The 14043-nt window shown below is 39.2% G+C and overlaps 1 protein-coding gene across 1 annotated transcript in view; it reads right to left on the bottom strand.

Moving 5' to 3' along the window:
* Window positions 1–1992: 1992 nt before the first annotated feature.
* The window catches only part of RAB9B (RAB9B, member RAS oncogene family), a 30289-nt gene continuing 18238 nt past the window's right edge, over window positions 1993–14043 (bottom strand). Inside the window, exon 2 of the mRNA XM_069748663.1 lies at window positions 1993–2790. Within this exon, the coding sequence (XP_069604764.1) occupies window positions 2118–2753 (636 nt within the window). The 5' untranslated portion in view covers window positions 2754–2790 and the 3' untranslated portion in view covers window positions 1993–2117. The remainder of the gene's footprint in view (window positions 2791–14043) is intronic.

The following is a 14043-nucleotide window of genomic DNA, read 5'->3' as shown; positions in this document are numbered from 1 at the left end:
CCGCGCGACTGTATCACAGACAGGTAAGTGAAGCTGTTCGTGCCTCTGGACTCCGCAAACCTCAAGGTGTAGGATCCTCTAGAAGCTGCAGCTGTGCATAAATGTACTCTTCAGATGCCCCTAAACAGTGCTCACAAGCAGAAAAGGCTGCAGTGGGCCAGACCGACGTGAAGACTAATTTTAAAACTATCTTGTTCACTGAGGAGTGCTGTGAAACCCTGGACGGTCCAGATGCATGAAGTTGTGGATGGTTGGTGGATGGCCAATGTCATAGATATATAGGTAAAATGGAACCAAAGTCCATAAAGCCATCTCTTAAGAAGGGACGTGTCACCCTCAGATTAGGCAATGTAACATGGCTTAATTATAACTTGGGAGACGAACACTACATTTGACACCTATTCAGCTATGACCTCCTGCAGTAAAAAGGTTATTGAAGTAGGTTATCTACTCAAGAACAGCCATGAAATCTGAACTCAGTGTATACAAGAGGTTGAGAAGAGACAAATCTATGACCCCTGGAGAAAACTGCTCTGGTCTTCAAAGGAATTATAGCAGACTTTGTGGAGCTGAATTTCAGTTATAAATATTTGATTTTTTTTTTTGTGAACGGCTTAGTTCCAACAGTTCTCTGCGAAAAATTTCAAGTGTTGTGTTCAAGTGTCAACCGTAACACATTTACTTACATCACTAGGTGGTTGCTGTATCAACTTCAAATTAATATCAATATATAGGCCATGTTTCCTATTCATGGAAAGCTGAAATAATGATAGGAAATATGGCATTCACATCTGCCACCTGGGACCTCTAGGTGGGTAGATATCCTGAAACTTGAGGATCCGATCATTTTTGGGGACCTAGCCGTGTCACATTTTGACCAGCCACAATCTGAGGTCATCCATGGGAGATATGTGGGCGTTAGTTTTATCTGATAAACACAGATTCTGAATTATTGTCATCGTCAGTCTTGGAAAACGCAGTTCACTGCGTTTTTGAACTATTTTTCTAAAAGGAGAGTTCACTCCACTAAATTCTTCACCACTTCCATGACACAGGTTACGTACTTTTCTTTTGTTACCCTCTTTTACTTTATATAATTTTATATACTCTACTGTTTTAGCCCATTTTATAATATCTTTTGTATATTTTTAGAAATGCTGCCTACTTTTTATATTAAATAAATCAAATGTAATAGCTTTGTTCCTCTTGCTCTATGAACTGCACCACTGTGAAGCCATATGCTACCTGTACTGACCTGTACAACCGATTGGTGATAACAGCTAGCTATGCTTGGATTATGGCTGAGTTTGGCAGTGCCAGCACCAGAGTATACAGTATATTTATATTCCATGTGTTGGAATCGGATGTGTATATACTATAGATTCACAGTGAATTCCCCAATAACCGGCCTAGTAGTGAAAGCGGCTGCAACCTCGTCCATCAGTCATCAGTCAATTGCGTAATTGTCCTGACGATTGGAGGCAGAGGAGTGTGCTGTTCATGATTAAAAAAAAAGACATCCAACATGTTCAAGTGAGGGATGAGAGAGGATAATCAGAAGGGGTACAGGTACAACCACAATGCAGAAACCATTTTACCCCTAGAGAACATTTTCTGGATAGATCATCAATATTTCAGTCCTGGACAGGTTCTTTAATGACACCTCAAAATCTAAATCCAGGATGAGGAAATCTTGAAGAAGGCCAGAGGTGAGCAATCGGATCAGAATTCCAGGTAAGTTTATTATGACTTGGCATTTAATATTTTTTGCAATCGAGTTTTTATCTCAAAACCACCTTTCCCCTTTACAATATGCAATAAATATTTTTCTATAGTTACCCAAGTGCCATTAGCTACAAGAAATGACAATGATATTAGTACTTTTTTTTGACTATCTGTGCCACTTACTGCATGAGGCATATTAATATATAATGCGCTCAGCCCACCAGTTTACAATTCGATGTGCACTGCCCCTGGAAACCATACAATAAGAATATGCATTCGGTGTCGCATCAAGGCTGATTTCCATTCCTCAGATCTCCGTAGATTCTCAGGACCTGCAATGTTATTACGGAAACATTCCGCTAACTTCCTAGTCGTTTCTGTTAGCCTTTTTTTCAGCAGCACACTGACTTTGAGCGGTCGCTGTGATAAAGATCTACAGTATGACCAAACACTGTATGGTCCATGTGTTCTTCCATGGCTAGGACCTGTCTTACTGCTTCTTCAAATGCACCAGCAACATTTGTGTCATCCTTGGCACTTGTTTCTAGATATGGGTATCCGCCATTTTCACTGCACCAGCCTTGTGCCTCGCCAGTGCTAACTTCCCGATTGTTCTTATCAACTTTGTTGCCTAAAACAACGAACGGAAAATGTTCAGGTTCTTTAACATCTGCATAAAATATGAATTCCTTTCTCCAGCCGCTCAGATTATGAAAACTCTGTCTGTCATCCACGCTAAATGTAAGTAGGCAGCAATCGGCTCCTCTGTAGAAGGGAGTGCGAAGACTCTTAAAGCGTTCTTGGCCAGCAGTGTCCCAAATCTGTAGCGTAACCAACCGGCCATCAACTTCAAGATCCCTGTTAAGAAACTCAACGCCTATGGTGTGAAATGCTTGAGAGTCAAACTTGTTTGTTACGTATCGATTCATAATGGAGCTTTTTCCAACGCCACCGTCCCCCAACAGTATGACTTTAAGCAGTAAAGACTTTCCACTCATTGCAGATGAATCTGAAGAAGTCTTACACATCAAGGAGCAATTTTGTCAAGGTCATCCTTACGGGATCCTAAAATACAGAGAAAACATCTCGAATTAAAAAGCTTCAAAAAGTCATGCAACATCGAATGGTCTCTCATCTATACTCAGCTTATAATGTAAGCTAGGAAAATAGAATCCATGAAACCAATGTAATCACTGCTGCTTATTTAAAGGGGTTGTAAAAGGGGTTGTCCACTGCTCAGATAACACTGTCTCAATCAGAATGTTTGCCCTGGGTAAAATAACATCACCAATACTCACTGTTCCAGTGGTGTCAGTTCTCGCTGTCCTGGGCTCACATCACATTATGCCAAGCGAGCCCTGTGGCCAATCACTATTCACTTCATTCTCGCCTCCATCAGAAGAATCATGAATGGAGAGGAGGTGAGCGGCCAGCCACTGCTCGGACTTCCTCTTGATTTGTCTGAAGGCAGGGAGAGTCAAGGCAGCGCGGAATGGCTGCAGGGATCGCATAGCATAATGTGCCACGAGATCAGGGACAGCGAGAACTGACACCACTGGAATGGTGTGCCGCCACTGGAGGTGGATTTATGTGCTGATATTTCACTTAGGGAAAACATGCTGATTGAAACAGGGTTTTCCGAACAGTGGACAACCCTTCTATTGATCCAACAGATGTAAAGCCCACATAGGCACTTCTAACTTCTTTTGCAAGGAACCTGAGTGAGCTCCATCGGCATATTTGCAAGATGAGTTAAATGGCTTTTTTTCTACATAATTGTGTGACCTACTCCAGTTATAGTTAATGGAGAAGATGCGGCATAATTAACAAAGCAACAGCTTGTGTAGTTCCTGCACAATTATTTCTTAGAATCCACCTTAACCCCTTCATGACCTTGGGATTTTTCGTTTTTCCGTGTTCGTTTTTCACTCCCCTCCTTCCCAGAGCCATAACTTTTTTATTTTTCCATCAATTTGGCCATGTGAGGGCTTATTTTTTGCGGGACGAGTTGTACTTTTGAACGACATCATTGGTTTTAGCATGTCGTGTACTAGAAAACGGGAAAAAAATTCCAAGTGTGATGAAATTGCAAAAAAAGTGCAATCCCACACTTGTTTTTTGTTTGGCTTTTTTGCTAGGTTCACTAAATGCTAAAACTCATTATGATTCTCCAGGTCAGTAGGAGTTCATGGACACCTAACATGACAAGGTTATTTTTTATCTAAGTGGTGAAAAAAAATTCCAAACTTTGCTAAAAAAAAAAAAAAATTGCGCCATTTTCCGATACTCGTAGCGTCTCTATTTTTCGTGATCTGGGGTCGGTTGAGGGCTTATTTTTTGCGTGCCGAGATGACGTTTTTAATGTTTGCATTTTGGTGCAGATACATTCTTTTGATCGCCCGTTATTGCATTTTAATGCAATGTCGCGGCGACCTAAAAAACGTAATTCTGGCGTTTTGAATTTTTTTCTCGCTACGCCGTTTAGCGATCAGGTTAATGCTTTTTTTTAATTGATAGATCGGGCGATTCTGAGAACGGCGATACCAAATATGTGTAGATTTGATTTTTTTTTATTGATTTATTTTGATTGGGGCAAAAGGGGGGTGATTTAAACTTTTATATTTTTTTTATTTTTTTCACTTTTTTTTAACTTTTTTTTTTAACTTTTGCCATGCTTCAATAGCCACTATGGGAGGCTAGAAGCAGGCGCAACGCGATCGCCTCTGCTACATAGCAGCGATCTGCTGATCGCTGCTATGTAGCAGAAATGGAGGTGTGCTGTGAGCGCCGACCACAGGGTGGCGCTCACAGCCACCGGTGATCAGTAACCATAGAGGTCTCTAGGACCTCTATGGTTACCACCCTGACGCATCGCCGACCCCCGATCATGTGACGGGGGTCGTCGATGACGTCATTTCCGGCCACCCGGCCGGAAGCGGTAGTTAAATGCCGCTGTCTGCGTTTGACAGCGGCATTTAACTAGTTAATAGGTGCGGGCAGATCGCGATTCTGCCCGCGCCTATTGCGGGCACACGTCAGCTGTTCAAAACAGCTGACATGTCCCGGCTTTGATGCGGGCTCACCGCGGAGCCCTGCATCAAAGCAGGGGATCTGACCACGGACGTACTATCCCGTCTGAGGTCAGAAAGGGGTTAAAAAGACGTTTTGTGTACATACCCTAAGGGGAATCTGTCAGCAAGATTCTGCTATGTAAAATGATAGCGATTACAGACTGATGTAGGGACAGAGACCCTGACTGCAGCGATGTGTTACAAAAATTACTGGGTGCAGCAGTATAATGGAGTCACAGTTGTCTCCGCTGCAGATTTAGCATAATTCAATTATTGAGCTCTGGATAACCCAGCAAATACCACAGCTTTCTGTGTGCACGGTGTTGTGACAGAGTGCTGCTAATTAGTGCTGGGGCCGTGGGTGCACCAGACACGAAGCCAATTATCCTGTAGTGATAATCTGCTGCTGAGAAAACACCGATTGAACTGAAATAGCAAAACAGGCCATTAAAGGTACCTTCACACATAACGATTTCGTTAACGATATCGTTGCTTTTTGTGACGTAGCAACGATATCCTTAACGAAATCGTTATGCGTGACAGCGACCAACGGTCAGGCTCCTGCTGGGAGATCGTTGGTCGCTGGGAATGATCAGGACCTTTTTTTTGGTCGCTGATCACCCGCAGTCATCGCTGAATCGGCTTGTGTGACGCCAATCCAGCGATGTCTTCACTGGTAACCAGGGGAAATATCGGGTTACCAAGCGCAGGGCCGCGCTTAGTAACCCAATGTTTACCCTGGTTACCATTGTAAAAGTTAAAAAAAACAAACAGTACATACTTACATTCCGGTGTCTGTCCCCCGGCCTCAGCTTCCCTGCACTGTGTCAGCGCCGGCCGGCCGTAAAGCAGAGCACAGCGGTGACGTCACCGCTCTGCTTTACGGCCGGCGCTTACACAGTGCAGGGAAGCTGACACTGGGGGACAGACACCGGAATGTAAGTATGTACTGTTAGTTAAAAAAAACATTTACACTGGTAACCAGGGTAAACATCGGGTTACTAAGCGCGGCCCTGCGCTTAGTAACCCATGTTTACCCTGGTTACCCGGGGACTTCGGCATCGTTGGTCGCTGGAGAGCTGTCTGTGTGACAGCTCTCCAGCGACCACACAACGACCTAAACAGCGACGCTGCAGCGATTGGCATCGTTGTCTATATCGCTGCAGCGTCGCTAAATGTGACGGTACCTTAAGTGGCACATCGCTAAAATCAGCCTTATACTACGATATCATGCTGTTCTCAGCATACATAGCAAAAACATGATGACAAATTCTCTTAAGGGGATTGTTTTAAGTTTTGCTTAAAAACTCTAAAACTAAGTTTAGTAAGCCTCCTAAACACCCCCAACAACTTAAATCACATATATAATGTATACAGTTACATCCATATATATTTGGACAGAGACAACATTTTTCTAATCACCTGTCAGTCAGTCACCTGATCTCAACCCAACTGAGCCACATTTCACTTGTTAAAGACTAAACTTCAGACAGAAAGGCCCACAAACAAACAGCAACTGAAAACCACCGCAGTGAAGGCCTGGCCGATCATCAAAAAGGAGGAAACACAGCGTCTGGTGATGTCCATGAGTTCAAGACTTCAGGCAGTCATTGCCAACAAAGGATTTTCAACCGAGTACTAAAAATGAACATTTTATTTAAAATTATTTAATCTGTCCAATTACTTTTGGTCCCTTTAAAAACAGGGTGGCACATGTTAAGGAGCTGAAACTCCTAAACCCTTCATCCAATTTTAATGTGGATACCCTCAAATGAAAGCTGAAAGTCTGAACTTCAACTGCATCTGAATTGTTTTGTTTAAAATTCATTGTGGTAATGTCTATAACCAAAATGAGAAAAATGTTGTCTCTGTCCAAATATATACGGACGTAACTATACAGTCCTCATAGCCCGGTGATGTATAATATAATACATATATAATGTATACAGCCCTCATAGCCCGGTGATATATAACATAATACATATATAATGTATACAGCCCTCATAGCCCGGTGATATATAATATAATACATATGTAATGTATACAGTCCTCATAACCCGGTGATGTATAACATAATACATATATAATGTATACAGTCCTCATAGCCCGGTGATATATAATATAATACATATATAATGTATACAGCCCTCATAGCCCGGTGATATATAACATAATACATATATAATGTATACAGCCCTCATAGCCCGGTGATGTATAATATAATACATATATAATATATACAGCCCTCATAGCCCGGTGATGTATAATATAATACATATATAATGTATACAGCCCTCATAGCCCGGTGATGTATAATATAATACATATATAATATATACAGCCCTCATAGCCCGGTGATGTATAATATAATACATATATAATATATACAGCCCTCATAGCCCGGTGATGTATAATATAATACATATATAATGTATACAGCCCTCATAGCCCGGTGATGTATCACATAATACATATATAATGTATACAGCCCTCATAGCCCGGTGATGTATCACATAATACATATATAATGTATACAGCCCTCATAGCCCGGTCATATATAATATAATACATATATAATGTATACAGCCCTCATAGCCCGGTCATATATAATATAATACATATATAATGTATACAGCCCTCATAGCCCGGTGATATATAATATAATACATATATAATGTATACAGCCCTCATAGCCCGGTGATGTATAACATAATATATATATAATGTATACAGTCCTCATAGCCCGGTCATATATAATATAATACATATATAATGTATACAGCCCTCATAGCCCGGTGATATATAACATAATACATATATAATGTATACAGCCCTCATAGTCCGGTGATATATAATATAATACATATATAATGTATACAGCCCTCATAGCCCGGTGATGTATAATATAATACATATATAATGTATACAGCCCTCATAGCCCGGTGATGTATAATATAATACATATATAATGTATACAGCCCTCATAGCCCGGTGATGTATCACATAATACATATATAATGTATACAGCCCTCATAGCCCGGTGATATATAATATAATACATATATAATATATACAGCCCTCATAGCCCGGTCATATATAATATAATACATATATAATGTATACAGTCCTCATAGCCCGGTGATGTATAATATAATACATATATAATGTATACAGTCCTCATAGCCCGGTGATGTATAATATAATACATATATAATGTATACAGCCCTCATAGCCCGGTGATATATAATATAATACATATATAATGTATACAGTCCTCATAACCCGGTGATGTATAATATAATACATATATAATGTATACAGTCCTCATAGCCCGGTGATATATAATATAATACATATATAATGTATACAGCCCTCATAGCACGGTGATGTATAATATAATACATATATAATATATACAGCCCTCATAGCCCGGTGATGTATAATATAATACATATATAATGTATACAGCCCTCATAGCCCGGTGATATATAATACATATATAATGTATACAGTCCTCATAACCCGGTGATGTATAACGTAATACATATATAATGTATACAGCCCTCATAGCCCGGTGATGTATAATATAATACATATATAATGTATACAGTCCTCATAGCCTGGTGATATATAATATAATACATATATAATGTATACAGTCCTCATAACCCGGTGATATATAACAATACATATATAATGTATACAGTCCTCATAGCCCGGTGATATGTAATATAATACATATATAATGTATACAGTCCTCATAGCCCGGTGATATATAATATAATACATATATAATGTATACAGCCCTCATAACCCGGTGATATATAATATAATACATATATAATGTATACAGTCCTCATAGCCCGGTGATATATAATATAATACATATATAATGTATACAGCCCTCATAACCCGGTGATATATAATATAATACATATATAATGTATACAGTCCTCATAGCCCGGTCATATATAATATAATACATATATAATGTATACAGTCCTCATAGCCCGGTGATATATAACATAATACATATATAATGTATACAGCCCTCATAACCCGGTGATATATAATATAATACATATATAATGTATACAGCCCTCATAGCCCGGTCATATATAATATAATACATATATAATGTATACAGTCCTCATAGCCCGGTGATATATAACATAATACATATATAATGTATAGAGCCTTCATAGCCCGGTGATATATAATATAATACATATATAATGTATACAGCCCTCATAGCCAGGTGATGTATAATATAATACATATATAATATATACAGCCCTCATAGCCCGGTGATGTATAATATAATACATATATAATGTATACAGCCCTCATAGCCCGGTGATATATAATACATATATAATGTATACAGTCCTCATAACCCGGTGATGTATAACGTAATACATATATAATGTATACAGCCCTCATAGCCCGGTGATGTATAATATAATACATATATAATGTATACAGTCCTCATAGCCTGGTGATATATAATATAATACATATATAATGTATACAGTCCTCATAACCCGGTGATATATAACAATACATATATAATGTATACAGTCCTCATAGCCCGGTGATATGTAATATAATACATATATAATGTATACAGTCCTCATAACCCGGTGATATATAATATAATACATATATAATGTATACAGCCCTCATAACCCGGTGATATATAATATAATACATATATAATGTATACAGTCCTCATAGCCCGGTGATATATAATATAATACATATATAATGTATACAGCCCTCATAACCCGGTGATATATAATATAATACATATATAATGCATACAGTCCTCATAGCCCGGTCATATATAATATAATACATATATAATGTATACAGTCCTCATAGCCCGGTGATATATAACATAATACATATATAATGTATACAGCCCTCATAACCCGGTGATATATAATATAATACATATATAATGTATACAGCCCTCATAGCCCGGTCATATATAATATAATACATATATAATGTATACAGTCCTCATAGCCCGGTGATATATAACATAATACATATATAATGTATAGAGCCTTCATAGCCCGGTGATATATAATATAATACATATATAATGTATACAGCCCTCATAGCCAGGTGATATATAATATAATACATATATAATGTATACAGCCCTCATAGCCCGGTGATATATAATATAATACATATATAATGTATACAGCCCTCATAGCCCGGTGATGTATAATATAATACATATATAATGTATACAGCCCTCATAGCCCGGTGATATATAACATAATACATATATAATGTATACAGCCCTCATAGCCCGGTGATATATAATATAATACATATATAATATATACAGCCTTCATAGCCTGGTGATGTATAATATAATACATATATAATGTATACAGCCCTCATAGCCCGGTGATATATAACATAATACATATATAATGTATACAGTCCTCATAGCCCGGTCATATATAATATAATATAATACTTACAGTATATAATGTATACAGCCCTCATAGCCCGGTGATATATAATATAATACATATATAATGTATACAGTCCTCATAGCCCGGTGATGTATAACATCTATATATATATAATTGTCTAAGGGTCACTTCCGTCTCTCTATCTGTCCTTCTGTCTGTCACGGATATTCATTGGTCGCGGCCTCTGTCAGTCATGGAAATCCAAGTCGCTGATTGGTCGTGGCAAAACAGCCACGACCAATCAGCGAAGGGCACAGTCCGGAAGAAAATGGCCGCTCCTTCCTCCCCGCAGTCAGTGCCTGACGTCCGCATACTCCCCTCCGGTCACCGCTCACACACGGTTAATAGCAGCGTTAACGGACCGCGTTATGCCGCGGGTAACTCACTCCGTTACCGCCGCTATTAACCCTGTGTGACCAAGTTTTTACTATTGATGCTGCCTATGCAGCGTCAATAGTAAAAACATCTAATGTTAAAAATAATTACAAAAATAAAAAATCATCATATACTCACCCTCCGGCGCCTTTCCCGCTCTTCGCGACATTCCGGTGCTAAGGATAGTATGCGACAAGGATCTTGCATGACGTCACGGTCATGTGACCGCGACGTCATCACAGGCGCTGCGCGCCTGCGCGAGAAGGACCTGCCATGACGTCACGGTCATGTGACCGTTAGGTCATGGCATGTCCTCGAGCAGGCGCGAAGAAGCTGCGGTACCATGGAACAGGCAGGGACTGCGTCAGGAGCAGGTGAGTATTTAACATTCACCTGTCCGTGTTCCATCCGCCAGGTGCCGTTCCGTCTTCCCGTCCTTTTGCAGTGACTGTTCAGGTCAGAGGGCGCGATGACGTATTAGTGTGCGCGCCGCCCTCTGCCTGAAGAATCAGTGCGGAGAGACGGGACGCTGAGGAGCAGCGACGAGAGGTGAGTATGTGATTTTTTTTTTAATTGCAGCAGCAGCAGCAGCAGCATTTCATGTGGCACAATGCTGTATGGAGCGTCTATGGGGCCATAAAGAACTGCATGGAGCATTATATGGAGCGTCTATGGGGCCATAACTGCATGGGGCATCTATGGGGCCATAACTGCATGGAGCATTATATGGGGCATCTATGGGGCCATAACTGCATGGAAAATTATATGGGGCATCTATGGGGCAATAACTGCATGGAGCATTATATGGAACATCTATGGGGCCATAATGAACTGCATGGATCATTATATGGGGCATCTATGGGGCCATAATGAACTGCATGGAGCATTAAATGGGGCATCTATGGGGCAATAACTGCATGGAGCATTATATGGGACATCTATGGGGCCATAATGAACTGCATGGAGCATTATATGGGGCATCTATGGGGCCATAATGAACTGCATGGAGCATTAAATGGGGCATCTATGGGGCCATAACTGCATGGAGCATTATATGGGACATCTATGGGGCCATAACTGCATGGAGCATTATATGGGGCATCTATGGGGCCATAACTGCATGGAGCATTATATGGGGCATCTAAGGGGCCATAACTGCATGGAGCATTACACTACGTGACTGGGCAATGTACTACGTGACTGGGCAATATACTATGTGGACATGCATATTTTAGAATACCCAATGCGTTAGAATTGGGCCACCATCTAGTAATACATATATAATGTATACAGTCCTCATAGCCCGGTGATATATCACATAATACATATATAATGTATACAGCCCTCATAGCCCGGTGATGTATAACATAATACATATATAATGGATACAGTCCTCATAGCCCGGTGATATATAACATAATACATATATAATGTATACAGCCCTCATAGCCCGGTGATGTATAACTTAATACATATATAATGTATACAGTCCTCATAGCCCGGTGATGTATAATATAATACATATATACTGTATACAGCCCTTATAGTCCGGTCATATATAATATAATACATATATAATGTATACAGTCCCCACAGCCCGGTGATATATAATATAATACATAATGTATACAGCCCTCATAGCCCGGTGATATATAATATAATACATATATAATGTATACAGCCCTCATAGCCCGGTGACATATAACATAATACATATATAATGTATACAGCCCTCATAGCCCGGTGATACTGTATATAACATAATACATATATAATGTATACAGTCCTCATAGCCCGGTGATATATAATATAATACATATATAATGTATACAGTCCTCATAGCCTGGTGAAATATAATATAATACATATATAATGTATACAGCCCTCATAGCCCGGTGATATATAATATAATACATATATAATGTATACAGCCCTCATAGCCCGGTGATGTATAATATAATACATATATAATGTATACAGCCCTCATAGCCCGGTGATGTATAATATAATACATATATAATGTATACAGTCCTCATAGCTCGGTGATATATAATACATATATAATGTATACAGTCCTCATAGCCCGGTGATATATAATACATATATAATGTATACAGCCCTCATAGCCCGGTGATATATAATACATATATAATGTATACAGTCCTCATAGCCCGGTGATATATAATATAATACATATATAATGTATACAGTCCTCATAACCCGGTGATATATAACACAATACATATATAATGTATACAGCCCTCATAGCCCGGTGATATATAATATAATACATATATAATGTATACAGCCCTCATAGCCCGGTGACATATAACATAATACATATATAATGTATACAGTCCTCATAGCACGGTGATATATAATATAATACATATATAATGTATACAGCCCTCATAGCCCGGTGACATATAACATAATACATATATAATGTATACAGTCCTCATAGCACGGTGATATATAATATAATACATATATAATGTATACAGCCCTCATAGCCCGGTGATATATAACATAATACATACATAATGTATACAGTCCTCATAGCCCAGTGATGTATAATATAATACATATATACTGTATACAGCCCTTATAGCCCGGTCATATATAATATAATACATATATAATGTATACAGTCCTCACAGCCCGGTGATATATAATATAATACATAATGTATACAGCCCTCTTAGCCCATTGATATATAATATAATGCATATATAATGTGTGCTGCTCAGTTTATTATGATAGACTTTCAGCCATACATGGACCTTTTTGTAGTGCTAATAAGCCTGGTTCTATCATTTGTTATACTTTGCTGCCATCTACTGGCCGTTTGCTATATCACTGTAATATTTGTTATGGAATTTTCCCACAACACCTTTCTGTCTTTAGCTCCTCCTATCTTTTTCCTTCTCTTCCTGTTTTTGTACTCCGTGCCATCTTGGATCCCACATGTGCTGCACAGCTGGAGAAAGGATTCTCTTGTTACCTCTAACCTGAAGCTTCTATTCTCTCTATCTGGTGATTCTGTAACAGCTCTAACCTACAGTCCTCACTCTCACCAAGGTACTGTAAATAAACCTGTTGACTGTATCACTGCATCATCCTTCCGGATCACCACGCGCGGCTGATAGAGACTGGTGGCACAGGTTGGCGAGTAACGCTACCTGCCATTGTTTATATAGCGATTTGTGATCACATCCCTCAGACACATCTCATCCACGTATATCGGTGGCAGAATAGTAACAAGAGACCTAAGTCAACAGTGTCTGTGTGCATATGCATTGTCTGCTAGCAAGTCTTAACCGTCCGCCATCTTATCTAAAACATGTCCACAAAGGGCACCATGGACCCATCTG

The sequence above is a fragment of the Ranitomeya imitator genome, chromosome 2 (assembly GCF_032444005.1).
Source record: "Ranitomeya imitator isolate aRanImi1 chromosome 2, aRanImi1.pri, whole genome shotgun sequence".
NCBI lineage: Eukaryota > Metazoa > Chordata > Amphibia > Anura > Dendrobatidae > Ranitomeya > Ranitomeya imitator.
Note: the sequence above shows the minus strand (reverse complement) of the source record. Positions and strands in the feature narration are given on the sequence as shown.